Source organism: Chrysemys picta, chromosome 11 (assembly GCF_011386835.1).
Source record: "Chrysemys picta bellii isolate R12L10 chromosome 11, ASM1138683v2, whole genome shotgun sequence".
Lineage (NCBI taxonomy): Eukaryota > Metazoa > Chordata > Testudines > Emydidae > Chrysemys > Chrysemys picta.
The window spans coordinates 42406463-42428000 of NC_088801.1; the positions used below are offsets into that span (position 1 = coordinate 42406463).

At 37.3% G+C, this 21538-nt stretch overlaps 3 protein-coding genes across 6 annotated transcripts; all 3 read left to right on the forward strand.

Annotated features, from left to right (window-relative positions):
• Positions 1 to 3156: 3156 nt before the first annotated feature.
• On the forward strand, positions 3157 to 6413 carry HOXD11 (homeobox D11). 2 transcript variants are annotated; one of them, XM_024114796.3, is made up of 2 exons: positions 3157 to 4187; positions 4757 to 6413. In XM_024114796.3, exons 1-2 carry the CDS (start codon positions 3581 to 3583, stop codon positions 4987 to 4989), a joined length of 840 nt encoding a protein of 279 aa, XP_023970564.1. In that variant the 5' UTR covers positions 3157 to 3580; the 3' UTR covers positions 4990 to 6413. The 2 variants fall into 2 exon arrangements, with proteins under 2 accessions (XP_023970564.1, XP_005300500.1); XM_005300443.4 differs by having other exon boundaries at positions 3163 to 4187; positions 4754 to 6413.
• Positions 6414 to 12715: 6302 nt separating this feature from the next.
• On the forward strand, positions 12716 to 15696 carry HOXD10 (homeobox D10). The gene is made up of 2 exons (XM_005300444.4): positions 12716 to 13457; positions 14826 to 15696. The coding sequence occupies exons 1-2, from the start codon at positions 12716 to 12718 to the stop codon at positions 15101 to 15103; spliced, it is 1020 nt and encodes a 339-aa protein (XP_005300501.1). The 3' UTR covers positions 15104 to 15696.
• On the forward strand, positions 15006 to 20323 carry HOXD9 (homeobox D9). 3 transcript variants are annotated; one of them, XM_065561899.1, is made up of 4 exons: positions 15006 to 16020; positions 17398 to 17456; positions 18762 to 19328; positions 19659 to 20323. In XM_065561899.1, the coding sequence occupies exons 2-4, from the start codon at positions 17453 to 17455 to the stop codon at positions 19898 to 19900; spliced, it is 813 nt and encodes a 270-aa protein (XP_065417971.1). In that variant the 5' UTR covers positions 15006 to 16020; positions 17398 to 17452; the 3' UTR covers positions 19901 to 20323. The 3 variants fall into 3 exon arrangements, with proteins under 3 accessions (XP_065417971.1, XP_023970563.1, XP_005300502.1); XM_024114795.3 differs by lacking the exon at positions 15006 to 16020 and having other exon boundaries at positions 17379 to 17456; XM_005300445.4 differs by lacking the exons at positions 15006 to 16020; positions 17398 to 17456 and having other exon boundaries at positions 18615 to 19328.
• Positions 20324 to 21538: the final 1215 nt, after the last annotated feature.

The window sequence follows — 21538 nt, forward strand, 5'->3', positions numbered from 1 at the left end:
CTTAATTGCTCTACGATGCTCACTTACTGTGAATCTATATTCTTTATTGCCTTGAAATGAAAGTAGAAAATAAAAGAAAGAATAGGAGACGTAGGATCTAAAATATATAACCAAAGCGCGCGCGCGTGCACACACACACAGTGGCACAATATTTTGCATATAAACTGCAACCTTAAATATAAAGCAACGACCGTCGCTCTGTGTGTATGTACATACATGCAAATATGCATATATAGAAAGATATACTGTGTATACACACACATTCAGTTGAATGTGTGATTAAATAGATAGATAGATAGATAGATAGATATACATACTATATATACACCCATGTGCCTATATACATATATATTTGTATCTAAATACATATGCACATACACGTATGTATAAAATAAATATCTATATATTAAATAAGTAAACACGAATATATTCTCATCTATTTATATACTCCTATATTTAGTTATCTACGTATAGATTTCTGGGTGCGTGTGTGTCTATGTACGTGCAAATCACACAGACATACATGCATTGTAGCAATACACACATACACACATACATTAATTTATTCAGTCCAACATAAACATCTTTACATTCGGACCGAAATCTAATTCGGTTAAGCTGATTAAGATAGGGTGTTCATTCCTGCTAGCTTGCTAGGAAAGGAAAGGAAACTCTGGGTGCTTTTGTGTTTCCTAAAAGAGCATAAATAATTAAAGTTTGGCAGGGAGGAAAAGCTTTCTTGCAGAACTGTAGTGGCAATAAATGAAATGACTCAGAATCTCTTCTCCAGTCAGTTTTTACGAGAGCTGCCAGACAGTGTCTGTTCACGTTCTCCAGATACTAGGGGCGCCATAACAAAGTTAAGGTCAAGTTAGTGTCTTATCTTGGGTGGCACAAAAATACCGCATCTTCTCTAGCCGGACTGGGTATATTTTTAAATCCGAATGTTATGCAAGTCGTCTTAATTTTCACGGAGGTCTTTTGGAAATGTCACTTGGACAAGAATACTTGCTAATTCTAGGCAACGATTGCAGATGTTACAAGACGCCTAACGGTAAAGTATTCGCTAGAATATATCCATTATGTGCATTTATGTTTCGATGCTATTTCATCTGCGTAGAAAAAGGATTACGTGTAGTTGGGCTAGGATCCAATATGGGGTAAATATGCTTTAGCAATCAGGAATTCGCACATTCATCTCATTCAGGTGGAATCTTTGTGGTGTTATTGGGTGGACATTCAAAAAATTAGATTGTTGGGTTTTTGGTTTTGGTCAGGGATTTCCTAATTGAGCTGTTTTCTTATTAACAAATCGTCGGCATGTCGTTGAACTTGAATTGCTTGAAATTGGTTGACTCCTATCCCAATATCTAAGTGATTCTAGGGTTTCTGCAGCCAAAGGAAGGGATATGATTTCGACTAGAGCTTACTTAGTTGTTTTGGGTGCTAAAGAAAATGAAGTTCCATAGGTTCATAGCTCCCCATCAAATTAGTAACTTAGTCTTGAGAAATCCTGGAGCATCATGCAAACGAATCTTTGCCATGTTCCGCTGGGAACTCAGGGTGGGAAGGGACACAGAAGCCATTTTAGCTACGCAGTCATCATTTTTAGGAGATAGTTGTTGCAGCAAAATCTAAAAGGCTTGAAAGTCTTCCTCAAGGAAGGAAATTATGTGTTATGTGCTGTGCGTTGTATCTAGTGAGATCTTTAGTGAGTATATCTGATGGGATAAATCAGATTGCTGCATTAATGGTGATATACAAGCGAGGCACCATGGAAAAAATAGATTGAACTTCAAGTTGTCTGAATGGCTTTGGACATAGTCCCTTTGGAAAATAGGAAATTATGCTCAGTTTGGGAGCTGCTTTGAAGACCCTTGTATCATATGGACACGTCTGAAGATTTTTTGGGGGGTGGGGTGGGGGGGATAGGAATAAAAGATTCCATACCTCTACCTCCCTCTTTCTACAGCTAAAAGCAAAGTGCGCATAGTAGGTGTCTGTCATTGCGGATGCCCCTGCTACCACGCAGTGCAGATGTTTTATACCCCATCGGGTTATACTGAGCCCCTTTTCTGGGGTGAGCCGTGATAACAAAGTTAAGATTCTGGGTTTCTTTCTTTTTTGTTTGTTTGTTTTCATTATTCTTTCAGTCCGCTTCCACACCTGTAGGGGCTTTGCATTGTGTGAGATTTTAAGTCATCCGTGGCCTGAGTGTTTGCAGACAGTATTCTGACAAAGCTTGGCTTTCAAGGGTCTTTTTTACAAAAGCGATTATATGTGGCATAACGGCATGTTTTTTTTTTTATTTAGAGATGAGCATGCCCTGTGGCTAAACTGGACATTTTGTACAAACAAAAGATTCCGATAGAGATTTGGTAAATGCCCTCGGAATGAATAATTGTCTTGGTGCAGGGTTATTTCTGAAGCTTATTCATTAACTAAATAATTTTGTTTTCATACTACTGGCCCATTTTTGTGCTCATTTTAGGTATAATAATATTTAAAAAAATAAGCTGGGCTAATGCTTATTATGTGGCTCTGCGTTAATTACTAAAACTCCCAACTATGAAATGAAAATGAACATTGGTTGAAGTTCATGGTATCCGGTCACTGTCTCATATTCTGCTTTCCAAGGAAATCGTGGCTGTTGGGTTTCTTTTCCTTCAGAGATATGATGCTGCATCATAATCTCTCCATAATTCCAAATGACCCCCGAAAGAGACTTCCTTTAACAAAATAGGCTAATAGTAATGTTCTATTTGCATATTTCTCTTTTCAGTCTCTCATACACACCCTCAGACAAACACACAAGGCTTGTACTTAGGGAAAGGAAAAATAAGGTTACTGAGTCTCATAGTTTGAATTTTGTAACAGATTTTTATGCCAACTATGGATTTCTAGATCTGAGTTAGCAAATCTGCTAGAGTATGTAAATAGGGTCTTTGCTTTCCTAAATTTACTATCATCAGCTAATTACCAGTGTAAGTAGCAACAAGCAAATATTTCCGATGCTAAATTGTCATATTACAGTGTCGAGGTCTCCGATTTGAAGCTCACAGCCAGATAGCTAGGGATGACCTTTCCCAGTCGAATTATCTGTGCCTATTTCCCTAAATATGTTTAGAGACATGCCTAGACAGAGGGGATCGGAGGAGTTCTGTGTGCGTGCGTTTTGCTTCAGTGCTAGGGGCTGGATTTCCAGCAGTGTGTAGGAGTCGCTACACAGACTGTGCATTCTCAGGTGATTAGCCTCTCTATATATTTACCCCATCTTGCCGTGGCAGAAAGAAAGATAAAAATGTAACATTTGTACAAATGCGTTGCTCATCTCTCGGTGCTGGGAAGCTCTTTGGAGAGATCTTAGGAGTCTTTCAGAAGGGCTGATATAGATATAAGGACATTTCTACATGGCGTCACGTGACATAATTACCACTAGAATCAATCAAGATGAATTGCACGTCAGCACACGGTGGGGATTTTTTCTTAGTTGATCCTGTCCAAAGCCTCTTGTGCAATAGATGGATCTTGTTCAATGCACTGAAGTCTCCTGGTTGCTTGCAATCGCAAAAAGGAAGACATGACTGAGTTTGACGATTGCAGCCACAGTGCATCCAATATGTATCTACCAGGGTGCGCTTATTATGTTTCACCTTCAGATTTCTCGACGAAGCCCTCTTTTTTGTCTCAATCGTCTTCCTGTCAAATGACTTTTCCTTATTCTTCTAATTTACCTCATGTCCAACCTGTGCGAGAAGTGGCATTCAGGGAATACGGATTAGAGCGCAGCAAATGGCAGTATAGGGGCAGTTATGCTCCTTATTACTCAGCTGAGGAGGTTATGCATCGAGACTTTCTGCAGCCTGCTAACAGGAGGACGGAAATGTTATTCAAAACGGATCCTGTGTGCAGCCACCATGGACCCTCCGCCGCTGCCTCCAACTTCTACAACACGGTGGGAAGGAACGGCATTCTCCCGCAAGGATTTGACCAGTTTTATGAGACAGCCCATGGACCTCCATACCAGCAGCAAGCAGAGAACGAGGGGGAAGCGGCCAAGAGCGACTTGAAACCTCAGAATAGCACTTGTAGTAAAACACCTTCCAGCCAAGAGAAGAAAGTGACAACAGAAAACAGCGCCGGTTCCCCTTCTGGTGAGGCTGTTGCAGAGAAGAGCAACAGTTCAGGTAGGTATCAGTAGTAAACTGGGGGCAACCGTACAAGGCCAACACTTTGTCAAGCCGCATTTTATGTGCAATTTTATAAGCATCCAAAGGATTTTATATATCCTATAAGATTTCCTTTACCGTTGTAAAGCGTGTTTACGATAGGAAACCAATTTACGTGGGCTTAAGGTATTTTTGGAGCAGGATATTAATTGTTATTAAATTGTTGATTTGGGAGGGAGCAGAGAGATTTCACAGCTATTATTCAGAGCACCCTTAATTATAGATTCTAATATTTTCATTTGTTTAGGGGAGTAGTTTGAGAACCTTGGAATATGTCCAACCAATTTAAACATCTCTCTGTACTGCTAGATAGGGTCTATTTTAAGGGGAAGTTGGAAATGTCCACCTTTTGCAAAGTTACCCAGAAGGGGGGTGGGAAAGGGAGAAATCTCTCAGAATGTTTTCTTAACTGTTAGGATGCTGCTTTCTAGTAAATGGGATGTTATGAATGTGTCTTATCTATCGTTATCTGAAAGTGTTAACTGGAACAGCATAACATCAGTTTATTCTGTCTTGAATTTCAGTAGTTCCCCAGCGATCAAGGAAAAAGAGATGTCCCTACACCAAATATCAAATAAGAGAACTGGAACGTGAGTTTTTCTTCAACGTGTACATAAACAAAGAAAAAAGACTGCAGTTGTCCAGAATGCTGAACCTCACTGATCGACAAGTTAAAATCTGGTTCCAGAATCGAAGGATGAAAGAAAAGAAACTGAACAGAGATCGACTCCAATATTTCACTGGAAACCCCTTGTTTTGAAATAAAAGAAAAGAAAATATCTCTACCTAACCTGCCATCTGAGTACACCAGAAGATTGGTTTACAGGACACATTCACCCTGCGGAACGCAAAGTTTCATTTTCTTGTTCAACTCTGGTGCCTCCAAACAATCAATGTCCACTGGAGATATCGGGGGTTTGGCGGAACACGTTCCTCATAAGGGGAAGCTAGAGTAAATCCAAAAGTCCATTCTCCAATGTTTATCGCCCAAGGTGGTTTTTTTTCTCTCTCTCTCTTTCATGATGGAAACCAATGGACCGGCGGTGTGTATGGTAGATTTTGCTTTTAAAAAAGAGGTTTTTTCCCTGTTGGTTTTGATCTAGGATAACCCTTTCCTCCCTTAAATGAATGCAGTTTATTTAAAAGATGGTAAATGTACATGGTGTGTGTGTGTGTGTGTGTGTGTGTGTGTGTGTGTGTTTCTATTGTCATATAAACGCATGGGCCACTGTCTTTTACATGTGAATAAATGGTTTCTAGTAAAGTTAAGGTTATATCTTCTGCTCACTTATGGATTTTCATCTCTGAAAGATCAGAGTGTGTACCCGACTAGAGACAAATTCAATTAAGTAACAATGGAGGAAGTTAAGTCAAATTATTTTCAACAGAATTTAAATGTTAGTTTAAATCTCTAACTGATTCTATATAAAACCTTCACTGTTATTACCCTCAGTTTAAGGCAGTCCAAACATGGCTGTCTGAAGACCACCACTTTTGATGGTGCCACAATTACTATAACCTATGAAAAAGCTTTATTAACTGTTCAGGCATCTAACGTTTGAGACAAGAATTCAAAGCTCAAATGGATGTTTACTAGCGAGGGAAGGATTGTCAGAATGGGAACCCTGAATGTTTCAAACAACAGGCATATGTAAACAGTTGAAACTAGTTAAAAAAAAAAGTTTAGCGAAAAAAACAGTGAATATTTTCACCGTGTTTTTTACCAAGTCGTTCTGAGTTTCCTATATTTAATCACGGGAATGTAATCAGTTTCCCCAACTTAGTATAAAATAACTGGCCCTTGTCTTTATTTTGAAAGTAAAAGAAACTGGTGAAGGTCCCCTCTTCACTTCATGTAGTATGACCTGGCGAAGCTGTTTACAAAACCTTGAACTGTCTAGACAACACCATAAAAGCCGAGGTTCTAAACAGCTTAATTGGGTTATATTATACACCTTCTGGTGGGTGAAAAAGAGATTTCCGCAAAGTGCAATAAAGGAAAGGAATGAGAAAAGAATTTGGCTTTTTTGAATAGAAATAGAAAAAGAATAGAAATGTGGGTCTCATTACACTTGCATCCAGTAAACGCAAAAGTACGGAAATAAGTCCGGAAAAGACAAAAAAAAAACAAACTAAAAATTCGCTGAAGAAATCGTAAGGAGGCATAGCTAAAAAAAAATAAAATTTTAAACTCTTTAGCAAGAAAAACATAAGTGTATGCCTTTGAACTTCCAAAATGTCAAGGTCATCACCTTTAACCTTTCTGAATAATTAGGCGCCTTAAGGTTCCTCTGTTATTTTCAACCACCACCCACTCTCTCTCTCTTTTTCTCTGTCTCTCGATCGCCTTCTCTCATAAGCACATACATACACTCACCACACACGCACCCACACACACACACACACACTAACTACTGCATAGCTAGCGTTATTAGCAAATGCATCATAACGCTAAGAAAATTCCAGCTGTCATGACAACTTCCCCATAACGCTATGTTCGGACAGGTCCCTAATGGAATCCGTCATTTATGTTCAAATATCCTCTATTTTTCTTAATACTTATGTCGTATCTAGGAAATATAGGAAAGGCCATTCTTTCGATAACCGCTCCGAGCTAAAATACTATATAGAGAGCAGTGGAATGTAAAAAATAACTAGGTATTTTGGAGGAAAACAATATTTCCAGAGAATTCATCTTCAAATATATTTTTAACAGGAAACATTCTGTCGAATGGAGAAACATGTAGTAATAGGAAACTATTAAAATAAATCATTTAACATTATCACAAAAATCGCACATCTCTTCTGGGTCTTAATCCATAGTGCAAGAATAAGTTATTTGATTTTTCAGATCCCTATGGTGTATTTAATAAATTATCCAAGCATACATGGTCATTTAAAATGTTAAGGCACCGCAAAGATGATCACCAGAAACTAAATATACCGATATAATCTTTGCCGAATGTTTCAACTATATTATATTTTAATGTCTGTTTAAAAACAGAAATTAACTCCGTTGTTGAATATACCTAAAAGCATCAAGGTTGAACGGAAAGCCAAAGAAGAGAAATAAATTCCCTTGTGCTTTGCTTCTGAATTCCACAGGAGGGCGCGCTCATGTTCTATAATGCTTACAATTGTCCTGATGTTCAAGTCTATTTTCCTCTTAATAGTAATTGTACTACTAATAAAATATCTAATATATAAGTAACAATAAGATTTCAGGGTTTTCGAAATGAGAAAATAAAGCATCAAAAAGATTTATTAAACAAATAACCCACAACCGTGACATGCTCAAGGAATATGCCACTTGAAAAGAATTTTTTTGGTCGTCGTCTTTTGTAATACATCCGAGGTTTAAAAATCCTATAATTTTAAGATAAATATAATGATATTCAGAATTCGTTCAGCAGAGCGAAAATCTATTTACTCTTTTTAGTGCAATCTTAACACCCAAAGAACAAAAGTTATATCAAAATATGTGTCTCCTTTCCAAAGCTTATCTGTAAGATATTATTGCAAGCCTGTTCTTAAAGACGTGTAAACACAGCTATAACATAGTTTTAGAGGTGTATGTAATTTAAACAAAAGACAGGCGTTGATTCTGGATGTGCCTATTTAGTATAGAGTAAATGACAAAACGGAAGAGTACATATTTTGAATATCGGAACATCATCTTCCCAAGGGATTGTTAAATAAAATCTCTCTCCTTATAATGCTGTAGAGAGCTATTAAAATGTAACTAAAAGATTTGAAAATTAAATATAACACTGTACATTTCCTGGAAATTTTCCAGTGAATTTACATGTTTTTCCCCTCCCCCCATACGCACTTGTAAATAATAACACCAAAGATCAGTTAGTTTTTATCTGCTTATTTCCAAAATTCACCTAAAACTAGCTAATGCATGATCTACTTGTTCAACTATATTCTCTGTTTAACAAGCCCTATCCCCGTGAAAGAATTAGTTGACAGTTTGTCTGCTAGGTTTTTTAGAAGTTCATTGTTAACAGTTTCTTAGAAATAGCTTTGCCGTCTGTAATAAAATGACATTGTCCCATCTAAGATCATTGGAATCTTTGAAGAGAAAGGTAACGCTTATCAACAGAATCCAGAATACATAGCAAATCCTCTCGCCCCCAAAATTAATTCAGTTTCTTAGCTCGAGAAGGAATAAATACAGAAAAGTCTTTTTTTTTGATAGGTTGGTTGGTTGGTTGGTTTTAAAATTAACGTACTTCTTTTGAGATCTTGCCTCTTCACTCCACCTCTTGGCTTCTATATGTTTTAGCCCTTCACATTTATATTAAGGCCATTCTCAACGAATGTAAACTTGTGATTGAAATCATATATGCTGTTAATTAAATAATTAGATGAAGATTAAAATGTGGCTTTGTCCTTTTTTGAATCATCATGTAAATGTGATGGTTCTGTGGATGGATAAGGGAGAGTATACTTTTTTTAAAACTGTCAGCGATTTCCCAATTTATTTTGGTTGGTCCTATCAGAACAACGAATAGAGTATTTCTGGTTAAAGAACAAATAGTTAGGAATTTATATATAGGTAAAGGTGCATTTAAAATAAATAAGATTGGTCGTATTTATTGGCCTATCTACACGCTAAAAGCTGATAACATCCAGATCACACACTGAGTTTTGTACTTATGTGTACAAAGAAATATGGATGCACAATAGGCTAAGGTTTAAACCATGTGTGAATATCTTCCTAATATAGGCAACGCACCTATGTGTGATCACACAACACACTAATATCACCATTTGAGGAAAAGCTAATGTGCAATCACAATTGTTTTATCAACAATAATACTGTTGAAATACATAATGGCATCGGTATATTTTTTTAATGTTCCGACAATCCAAGCAAGAAGTTGATTCTTTTGTAGAAAAACGTGACTCACGAAAAGCAGGATAGTGTTACAATTACGTTATTAAAAAAAGAAAGGTCACACTATTGTAGCCAATTAATTTTTTTTTGCGAAATAAAAATATTCTTCAATCGCAAAGCAATATAATAGCGTGATATAAAATATATAGTTTGCATTTTAGCGTCTTACTACATTAAATCCTCAAATCGAAAGCAATATTACTAAAGTCTTTCTGGGTTTCTGTCTATTTTAAAGTTAGCTATTTCTCGCAATATCTTTTGCACTGATAAAAACATCTGCAAAATATCTCCTTTTTCGTAACCTTTCTCCCATCCTACGCCAATAATCCGATACCAACATAGGAAATTGCAAGTAAGAATCGTTAGAACAGTTGGAGAAAAAAATCAAATAACCTGTAATAACATGGGGGAGGGGAATGAAAATTAAACTTCACAGCAACGTCTTTTAACCTCGAATTTCTATTACTAATATTTATTAAGACTGAAAAGCATAATGTCAACCTACATTTTATTACAAATAGTAATCTAGTATATATGGGCCCTTTTTGGGGGTCCCCCCCTTTGAAAAAATGGGGCTTTGAAAGCAAACCTTTTATATTAATGTAGATTGTATATCTCGTTTATTGCACACTATTGATTTATTTATTAATGTTAATTACTTTATTCCATCTTAATATGCTTTAAAAAATAGTGACATTAAATACCCAGAATGTAAGTAACCATTTCCCTAAAGACTACTGCACGTTTATTCAACTTCTATGGCAAACAAACTCCAACTTTCCTAATGTTCATTTTTCCAAATAAAAGCTAGGCTGCTTCCTGTACGATTTTAAAAAGCCATGATTTATTATGATCAAATTGAGCTATTCGACATTCCTAAACTTAGTATTAAATAATAATAATTTGAACTACATATTCTGACATGTTAAAATCATATTTTCACTTAAATCAAGGAAACATAATGTATAATCAGCAGCAGCAGAGTCAGCTCATTAAATAAAACAGACGCAGGAACGCAGAGCATTTAAGGATTAGGTTATTGTTTTAACTTTACTATCGGGCGAAATACACAGCAAACGTCTGGGATAATACTTCAGTAGGAAAATTTCTGGGACACTCTTTTCTTAAAGAGTAAATAAAGATTACGAAAGACCATTTGATGGGCATAAAATTCCTGATTAGATTTAACAGTCAAGTCTTAAACTGTGTCAAGCAAAATAGTATTTTGTTTCTTTAAACTCGGTGGGTTGTCAGGGCTGTTGTTCCAAAAGAGGAAATTGTTAGAAAGCAGGGGAAAATCCCAGTCCGCAAACAGTGAACTCTACTGCAGTTTGTTCCTGAGCTCAGGCAAATCTTAGCAATGGCTCTGATAATGATCTTAAACATACACATAATCCCATTTTCTGTCCTAAATGCGCTGTGGCGATTAAACATACACGAAAAGAGCAGGGAGGTATACAAGACTTAGGGAGTGCAGAAAAATTTTAAAAGCAGCTCATATTATGAAGGTAATATTTAAACTCTCTGGCAACACTGAAGCTTTAGACTGAAGCTGTAAAAGACACTGGCTCTTAACCTGACAATGATGTTGTATTTGAACAGCTGCGATAAGGTTTTAAAGGGTCTGTCTCATTGCCACAGCGAGATTTTAAATAGGGTTATTGTTTCCAACAATGTAAAGTGTACGGAAAAGTGGAAAACATTCAAATACCAGGAACTCTTATAAAATTCAAATTCACGTTGCTGGAATATGCCATTTCAAACTATGCTTTTGTGCAAACGATACTGTTTAAACGCCCTTTTATGTGCTGTTTGTTCTTAGATATCTGGACTTTTTAAAAACAGTGTTTTGATTATGTAAAGGCCCAAAATAAATAGCTAGCCGAACCTGAAACGGAATTTATCAACAAGTTCACGCTGTCTGTATGAAATTCCCTGAAAGCACTAGTCTTAAACGAGAAATGCTTGAGTTTGAAACTAGGCAAAAATATAATGAATTGTTTCACGATCAAATCTGGTATCTCACAATTTTAAAAGTAATAGCTCTGGATGTAAATATAGTTACAAAGTGAGGAGGGAAACAACAAAACACATTTAAAATGTTGGAAAATAAAAGTCTAATTTGCCATGTAGGCAGTTACTGTTGCTTTCTGTGATTTTTTAAAATATTCATGCGGCATTTATTCTTCTGGAAAAAAAGAAGTGGCTTGAACAGTTGTAATAAAACTGAGTTTCTGTGTGTTTTTAAATAAGCACTGCTACAGAAGAAAAATTATCTTTATGGTGCTTTCAGTGTCCAGGGCAAGTAATTTTTTATTTTATTTTTATCTTATTTTATTTTGCATATGCAGAGAGAGAGAGAGCATTGTAAAATAATTTTAGGAATCTAGGGTAACTATACACTCACGTTATGATAAAAGTATAGCTTTTAATATTTGACGGTTTGTGTTAAAACAAAATTGACCCTCTTGGTTAGTAGCGAGGGGAAAAAATCAATAGTATAATTTTCAATAATTCATAACGCGAACGCCATTATGCTAAATCTTAACTATTAATCTTATCCTTTACAAAGTCTCGATTGATTTGTTAATAAAATATCTTCCCGTGTGTGGCAACAGAGGGTATAACTCTTTAAAAAGCTTCAGAAGCAAGAAAATTACCAAGTAGCCCAAGAATGTAGATGAGAATTTTATTGATCGCTCTGATTCTTCTTAATACGTATTAATAAATTCCACAACCTTTTGTACCTTTCGCTTGTCAGGAACCAATGCTTTTACAAAATCCATAAAAAGAAAACATATTTTTCTTTGCATAATAACCAAATGACACTTTCGGATTTCGCACATGGTTCAGCACATCCAGTTGTCTAAAACTTTTAAGGTTCTTTTTCTTTTTCTTTTTTTTTGTGATTAGTATTACTAGCATTAAGGAAAAGGGGGAGAAAGAGCCTTTCTCATGCAGTGAGCTTTTGGGGCGGTTGCTCTGAGAGCACATTGCTTCCAAATAACTGTCTTCTGTCTGAAACTGCACAGGGTCTTGAAGTAATGACCGTCCACGAGATCAGTAGAAACCACTTATTTTCGTACCAAAAAAAAAAAAAAATTGCACAAGCTATGGGGGTTTCATTATGTACATGACAGTGATTTTCCGGGGCGTTCTGTCTGCAAGGATCTTGTTTCATGTTTGTCCCCATCTCCTTGGACCAAGGGACAGTAAGCTGCCGGGAGTTCGGTGAATTCGGATTCAGCTTGTTTGTAATAAAACACAACTAAAAGAAATAAAGCCCCTTGTTTTAAATCAGCGCAGTGCGCCAGGGCTGCTTCGCAAGGCTCCGGCGCAGAGCGAGCACTTTCCCCCTGACGTTCTAGATGTCGCTGTTGACCACATTTCAGATGCAGCCCGGACTGTCCCGCGGAGCACGTGACTCGCGGGGAGGTAGCGGCTCAAGGCCATTTTCAAATCTCATTGGCTTGGTTGTCATGTGGTTGTGCAGAGGCATCCACAATTACACAGGGAATGTTTTCCTAGAGATGTCAGCCTACAAAGGACACAATCTCTCTTCTTCAAATTCCTCCCCAAAATGTCCTTTCCAAACAGCTCTCCTGCTGCTAATACCTTTTTAGTAGATTCTTTGATCAGTGCCTGTAGAAGTGACAGTTTTTATTCTAACAGCGCCAGCATGTATATGCCACCTAGCACAGACATTGGAACTTATGGAATGCAAACCTGTGGACTTCTACCGTCTCTGGCTAAAAGAGAAGTTAATCACCAAAATATGGGTATGAATGTACATCCTTATATACCTCAAGTAGACAGTTGGACAGATCCGAATAGGTCTTGTCGAATAGAGCAACCTGTTACACAGCAGGTACCCACTTGTTCCTTTACTACAAATATTAAGGAAGAAAGCAATTGCTGCATGTATTCTGATAAGAGAACAAAACTAATTTCTTCAGACGTCCCTTCCTACCAGAGGTTGGTCTCTGAATCATGTCCCATTGAAAATCCCGAGGTTCCTGTCCCAGGATATTTTAGACTAAGCCAGACCTACGCCACTGGGAAAACCCAAGAGTACAATAATAGTCCTGAAACGAGTTCAACTGTAATGTTACAGTTAAACCCTCGCGGCAGCTCCAAACCGCAGCTATCTTCTCAACTTCAGATGGAAAAGAAAATGAATGAAAATCCGAACAATCAAGACAACTCAGCTAAAGTCTCTCAAGTGGAAAGTCCAGAGCCAAAGTCCACTTTACAAGATGAAAGGAGCTGCCTGGCTGAAGGCTCTGTGTCCAGCCCAGAAGTACAGGAGAAGGAAAGTAAAGGTCGGTATTATAAAGTTTAAACCGTAACGTGCTATAACTTGAACACGCCAGCATCGTAAAACACAGTGTAAAATACTAACAAGCATTACAGCCGTAACATTTAATGATAAGGAGGAATCGGGCTGCAGGTGCTGTGTCTCTGAAGCTTTTAGAAGGGAAAAATGCTACACAAAAGATTGCAATTTTTTTTTATATTTACATATCCTCGTATGCAGATAGCCCTCTGTGCATGAGGAGAATATATATGTTATTCTTTGTAATAAATTACTGTATCAAAAAATCAATGAAACACCTTAAAATACCTCTGGAGCATGTACAATACGACCAATTTAACTTTTATCTTGTAATATTTTGGTCAACTATTTTCACTCAGTCTAATTGTGGTTTGATTGCATTGAAAGTTAATTATGATCCTATTAAAATAGAGGAGAAATGGGTACTACAAAGCTGTATAAAGTTTTAAACAAATGTACAATGAAAACAGTAGCCCGCTATCTGTTTGATTAAAAGTGGACTATTTTGAAGTGGTGCTTTTGATAACCTTAGTTTTGTCTTTAAAAGTACAACATTATTTTGAAATGTATTTAAAAGATGAAGGAGATAATTATTTGATTATATTTTCCTTTTAAAAGTGCACAATCGCCTTAATTTCGAACGGGATATTGTGGAGTATAAAAAACGGGAGATTTCCTCTTATAAAAATGTGCCTGGCAACCTCTAGGACAATTTTTATCCCAATATGTGCATAGAAATTCTATGTATAACATTTATTTAACAATTCAAGTCTAGCTTTATCTGGGACAAATTTCTTTCTATTGGAAAAATTCTAAAAGGAAAATGAAAACAAAATCCGTGGTATAAGGTGTTGATTTAAAAATTATCCTTTTAGTTAAGAAAAATAACAATATCTGCTTCTGTGCCTCTTTGTGTAATTCAACATATGAGATACAGGAATCTGATAGAAAATATATTGCATTAATACCTTTTAATTGAGAGATTGTCTTAATAAAAGTCTCATAAGACTTGTACTGTCATGTGCAGCCCAGATACGCTAAAATTTTTATCATTGTTCTGATGGCAGGTTAAATATTGTTCAAATGTTATGTACTAGTTGAAAACTTTGGATATAATTTTTAAAACAACCCCAAATTCCAAACGATAGTGAATCATTTTATCTGAACTATTTACCTTGAGTCTGGCAACAATTAAACATCTATCCCAGTGCACACACCTCATACTAGCAATGTTTAATACCAACATTTAACATATCTGCCAGACACTATAGATGAGGGTTCATGGCCAAGGGTACACTTTACCAGCCTGAGGTATTTTTGATTTTTTTTTCTTCTTCTTCTTTGATTTTGATAGAGGAAATCAAGTCTGATACGCCAACAAGCAATTGGTTAACTGCAAAGAGTGGCAGAAAGAAGAGGTGTCCTTATACTAAACATCAAACACTGGAATTAGAAAAAGAGTTCTTATTCAATATGTATCTCACTCGAGAGCGCCGCCTAGAGATCAGTAAGAGCGTAAACCTTACTGACAGGCAGGTCAAGATTTGGTTTCAAAACCGCAGAATGAAGCTCAAGAAGATGAGCAGGGAGAACCGAATCCGAGAACTGACCGCTAATCTGACCTTCTCTTAATCCGTAAACCTGGGGGTTGAAACAGTGAGAAATGGGCACAGCACCGCCAGTTGCAAATGCAGGAGAGACTTTGAAAAAAAAACCCTCAATTTTTCATTTTTTTCTGATAGAATGTGACTTTTCGTCATTCATTTAGTGCTGCAAGTGAATATGTATTACTATGATGAGTATATATATATAAAAACCTAGCACGTGTAATTTATTTTTTTTCTCATCGTAATGCAGGGTAACTATGATTGAATATTATCATTTGGTCTTAACTTATTGGAACTGTCGAACATCCAAACAATGTGACTTTTTCATGTTTTTTCTAACAAAATGGTATTTATGTGGGGGCTAATATACGGGCCATAACATTTTGAATACATTCAATACTTTAAGGGGAAAAACTTTTGGGAAAAAAGCACATTACAATGTAACTATTCTTTCAAATGAACTTAGAAATTGTCCTTCATAAAATGGAATAGTTAATTCTTCTCCATTGTAGACATTTTCTTGTGGTGCATATGTGGTATAGTAGTCGTACAACAGCAATATGTTCTTCTTGTGCATGTTCTATTCGCATGTATAATGCAATAAAGTCTGTAAACTTCTGCGGTTCCTTTGGTTTTCTACAAAAATGTTTAAAAGTACAGATTCAGGTTGGTTTCCTGATCCTTCCTGATCAGCAGTTGTTCGGATTGATGTAGCTTCTTTTCTTGTTTCTTCTCTTGTGTGTGTGGTTTTATTTAGGGAGTGGGTGTGGGGGGGGGAGTGAGAAATTATATAAACCTAATTATTTTATAATTGTGACTGTAAACAAATGATTAATTGTTAAAATGTTGTGTAATCGTTCGCAGTCTGAAAAGTGAATGCAAAAGGGATAGTAAAATATTATAGCATAAACTGGACATCCTCATTCAATCAACTCATAAATGGTAAGTGATAAAAAAAATCTCTAGTACAAGCTGTCAGCAATCTGTGTGTCGTTTTATTTGACATTAGTGTGTTGATTTAAAAAATAACAGTCATTGTGTACCTACAATGTGTAGAGTTTGATTTCTAGTCCTCATTTGCTTTTAAAAATGCAACATACAAAATCCAGAGATATGTGTACAGAAAAACATCATAAAGTTCTTGGTGAGCTCAAGAGATTTAAGAGCATTGTGGAAGAGAAACAATTCTCTTAGATATCTGGCAAGGGTGGGATTTTTCTACTAGCAGTGCTCACAACGGTGCACACTAAAGTACGACAGCCTATTCAGACCTACTTTTGTTATTCTGCACCATTTTTGTTTGCTCGGAAGATCGTTTTATTTCACGCAATTCCACTTTTATAACATACATGAAGCTAATAAAGTTCACGACTCTTAACGGTACATAGCTGAAAAATGTTATTAACAGTCACTTTATCTTGCAAACTGGGGGGGGGGGAGAGGAGGGAATGAAATGCTAAACAGAACTGTAAATGGCTTGCAAATGAACATGACTCCACATTGAAGTCCAAATGCTTGAACATACTTTCACCTTCTAACAATACTGGAAAGAAACGTGTGGATACTGTCTGCTCTTGAAAAACAGCATTCAAAAACAAAACAAAACAAAACACCCCTTGTACACCCAGGCAGTTTCCAAAGCAAGAGATAAGATACGAGATATTTTAAATGTTTTCTTCCTTAATGACACAATTACAGTTCATGTCAAATTTTCCTCCCTTGTCTCGGGTATATATTTTAGTATACTGGACTGGCAACAATTAGTAACATACTATATTTTCCTCAAGCCAGAGAACAAACATTTTTATGCTAAAGACACCGATAGTATTCACGTATGGTGTTTTTATCCTGGTTTTAAAATATCCATACTAAAACCAAGGATCTCCATGAGTTTAAATAAGAAATATATCTGAACCTCTATTTACTTTCTTCTCCTTTCGCGTAAAAGTTCTCAATACATCGCCAAAGAACTTTCAGTAGTGGAAATGCAATTAGCTGGCTACATACCAAGTTTTCACATGTATGAAAAAATGTTCATTTTAAATCTTCCTGACTAATCAGTGTATATATATATATATATATATATATAAATAATTACGTGCAATATCTTAACATGAAACAAGCTGTGTATATGGAAAATAAAAGATAAGCATGCAAATGCAAAGGAAGAAGACCGCCATAAATCATTAAATAAACAGGAATTTCAGTCCCTTCCTTATATTTGTCAGTGAGTAGGAATTGTTTTCCTGTATGGTGTTATGTTATATTCTCAACGAGTACTGTTGTGGGTTATGAACTAACTGTGTGCATTTTCTTCAGATTCAAATACGTCCATCTTCAGTCTGTCTGAAGGAACAGAAATGTGCAGAAGAATATGGGTAATTTAGTTTTAAATACTAACCAAATATTCTTTTAGTTGGTAAAGCACAAACGGTTCAGAAGAACCCATCTAGAGATGTGAAGTAAATAAAGGGGATTATCCTTCTCAAACTATGTTTGGAGGGGGGTGGAAATAATAGCAAGATGCGTTTTGCATATGGTTGGTAGGAAGTTATTAGAAGCTGCTGCGCATTAGACACTAAATAAGAAAACATTGTCTATCAATAGTGCAATGTCTCGCCTGCTGACATAGAATTGTTTTCAAATGTGGTTTTATTTATATTTGTCATGTACTTGTAAGAGATTTCGTTGGATAACATTTGCCGATAGTTCATTCCCCAAATTGTGTCGAGGCTACAATTAATGATACAATAACGTTTGCCACGTTGGAGCATCCGAGCCCCGAAGTTTAACAAATACAGGAGCATGTGTTCAGGAACGAGTCAGTTGTGCAGGGAGACACAGGTTTTGCTGTCCCATCAGTCCGTTTTATTAGGGACACATTAATCTATAATCAAATCCACCCCATAAAATTTTTATGGAAAGGCATAAAATCATTACAGAGGTCTTCCACCTGTTTTAAAACAACACAATGGGCATCTCTCTCTCTTTTTTAAAAAAGTCCCTTAAATAGAAACTTTATTTAAGAGGGGGAGGAATACAGCCACATGCTTTGAAATATGGAAGTCACCACAATGTGCTTTTACTGTAACATTTTCCTGTTTTATGAGCAGTCGTATACTCGGAGCGCTGGGATGTGGTTTGATTTTACAAGCAAGAATCTCCCCTTTCCCAGCGGGTTCCCTCGGCAGATTTCAGTTTAATTCGGAAGCCCAGGCTGCTGGGTTTATTTAAACACCCTGCGTCTCACTGATTAAGAAATGAATGGCAGAAATCACTCCTAGGAGGTGAAGAAATAGTTCCCGGCTGCCTCATTCTTGTGCTGCTGGCTCGGGCCACGCCCGCTTGGGATCCTGCTGGGGCAGAGGCGCAGCTGTCTCCCCGTGGGCTCCTTCCGGGCCGTACAGTTACAGTTTGGGTTTAATTGTCTGTTGTTGTTGACGATTTTTTTTTAATCACAGCAGCCCCAGTTTAGCGGATTGATTTACTCCTAGTATTGGTAAATATGATCACGTGGGCTCCACAACCAATGGTTGAGGGTTGCAGTCTGCAAAATACTACGATTGTTCTCAGGGAGGGTATCATATACAGTTAACAGTGTAACCTTTTATATGACTAAGAGGGGAGCCTAAAAATGTCGTCTAGTGGCACCATAAGTAACTATTATGTCGATTCTCTCATAGGCCATGAAAGCGAAGAAGTTTACGGGAGTAGATTCGTCCAGGCAGGTCACAGTGCGACCTCCAGGCCATCAGGTGTTGCAGAGAGTTCAGATTTTTCTTCCTGTAGCTTTGCACCAAAATCCACCGTGTTCTCCACTTCTTGGTCCACGGTCCATCCTCAGCCGTCTGCGGCAATGACAGGGATCTACCATCCCTACATGCACCAGCCCCACTTAGGGGCAGCCGAGACTGGCAGATACGTGCGCTCCTGGATAGAGCCCTTCCCCGGCTTCCCCAGCAGCAGCTCCAGCTCCTCCAACGGGCGCCACTACGGGATAAAGCCTGAAACGGGAGCAGCTGCCTCCTCTTCCTCCTCCTCCTCCTCCTCCTCCACCTCCAAAAGGACTGAGTGCTCCTCGTCCCGGGAGTCTCAGGGGATCAGTGTGCCCGAGTACACGTGCAATTCCTTCCTGCAGGAGACCCGGGAGAAGACGGCTACTTGCAGCCCCAAGGAGCCTCCAGGCTGCAGCCACAACCCCAGCCCGAGCAGCGATCTGAAGGAAGAGAAGCAACAGCAACTTGACCCAAGTAAGTAAAAAAGAAATTGCCCCTTTGATTTATTGCCGAAACCTGTAAGGCTCCAATGTGCAAAACTGATAGTTTTACTAACCTATAAAAACGTCTAGACGCCTACCCTAGCGCAAGCAGCAACAAGCACCCATAAAAGACTCCACGTCTCCACATAACCACCTACCATCAAGACATGATTTGTACAGTAAACAGACTGGGGTATTAAGGCTTTTATGATAATTCCTACAATGTTGTGAAAAGAGTCCATCCTTCGTTAAATTTAATTTAACGACCTTTCTCCCCTCACCCCCGTCTCCCCCTTCTCCCTATATACCTCCCTTTTTCCAGATAATCCGGCAGCAAACTGGATCCACGCTCGTTCAACGAGGAAAAAGCGTTGTCCCTATACAAAGTACCAAACTCTGGAACTGGAAAAAGAATTCCTCTTTAACATGTATCTGACTCGGGACCGCCGTTACGAAGTAGCTAGGATTTTAAATCTCACAGAGAGACAGGTCAAAATATGGTTTCAGAACAGAAGAATGAAAATGAAAAAGATGAACAAGGAGAAAGGAAATAAAGGAGACTAACGCCCGGGTGTAGACACGCATTCTTCTTCTTCTTCCCCCTCCAGCACCAGATGCGTTTTTGCAGAACTTTATATCAATCTGATCTTTTAGGTAGAAGTGGAAATGTGGTCTATGTCAGGTTTTGGGGGGGGAATCTGTCTTGCTCGCCAATGTGTTTATAAAAGTTGCTTCATTTCCCTCTCCTTTTCCCCCAAACTGTTTGGTTTATGATATTGTGAGTGCACGTTAGCTTTGGGACCTTAATGTTAAATGTTTGACATGTTTCTTAAAAGGTTATGTAGTGTAGATAGTCACTTTGCCAAAATAAAGGTAAAGGACATAATTATAATTATGATAATAAATATATATATTGAAGTACACTTGTTTAAATCAATAGCAGTATTGTGTTGTCCATGACTTATTAAAAGAAACCATTACCAAAAACTTTGCTTTCTAGTCCTGAATTTTGTCCTTTGCAATAGGTGCCAGAGTGAAGCAATGAGAACATTTTATTTTTTCTTCTTCTTCAGTGCACTATTAGGCGATTGTGTCATACCTGAAGCAGTTTTCAATAGGCCTAGCATTTACTGATGCTTTGGATTGTTGGAGTTCTGAATATTGGTAAATGTTGTATCAGCCACCTCATGTTTCTAACTAAAGACCTGTTGTAATTATTGTCAGTTATTCCATAATAAACTCTGACTTGATCAAATGAAATCACTGCAATTATATGCGCAATGTGTGCCTTCCTCTTCTTTTGGCACCCATCATTAGCCGCAATCATATGAAAGCAACAAATGCACTATTTTCTCAGTGTTTGGTATATGTTCCAATAAGCATTTGTATGCATAATACTGGTTAATTTATCATTAACGCGAGGCTTTAAAAAGGCAGTAGAGACTCTGATCTCTCGGTTATTTTGTACACAGGAATTCTGGAAAGAAGATTGATGCACACTGTAGCTCCAAATGAAAACTACTTCAACACAAATATTAATACAGCGTTACATTTGTAGTTACAGAGATAAGAAAAAAGATTCACAATGTTTCTACTATAGTCAGCAACGACCTTCTCTAAAAGTTAATCACAAGGGGTTTGGCTTAAATTGTATATTGGTACATAATTTTTCAGGAAACACGTTATGCACAAATTGTCTTTCAAAAATCAGTGAAGTTTCACAGGTGATCTCTTGGAGTAATCCAGGAAATATTTCCGAAATGGATCTCCAAAGCCAAATATTTACGATGATACCTAATTAATTATTTTTTGCCGTTTGAATCTCTCTGCTGTTTAATCTGAACACTAATAGATTCAGAATGGATTAATGCCACTTCCAGGTTATCAGCTGGGGGAGAGGGGGGAGAGCATGTAACAACACGTCTCATGCCTTCAACATTTATAAACACACGACTTTATCAAGATAATTAAGATGAAGTTCATTGTAAAAGAACCTTGCTTTGTTTAGAGAACAACCATTAAAATGAAGGATCTGTAAATATTTATGAGCAGTTGTTTAAGATTAAGGAAAGAGTTGCAGAAACCTGGAACTTAATGTTTTTACCTCTGGAAAAAAAAGAGGAAAGGCATATAGTGCTAAGAAAAGGTGTTGCATTGCTTCCCCATTCATTGTCAACCCTATACCTATAATTCTTTTAAAGC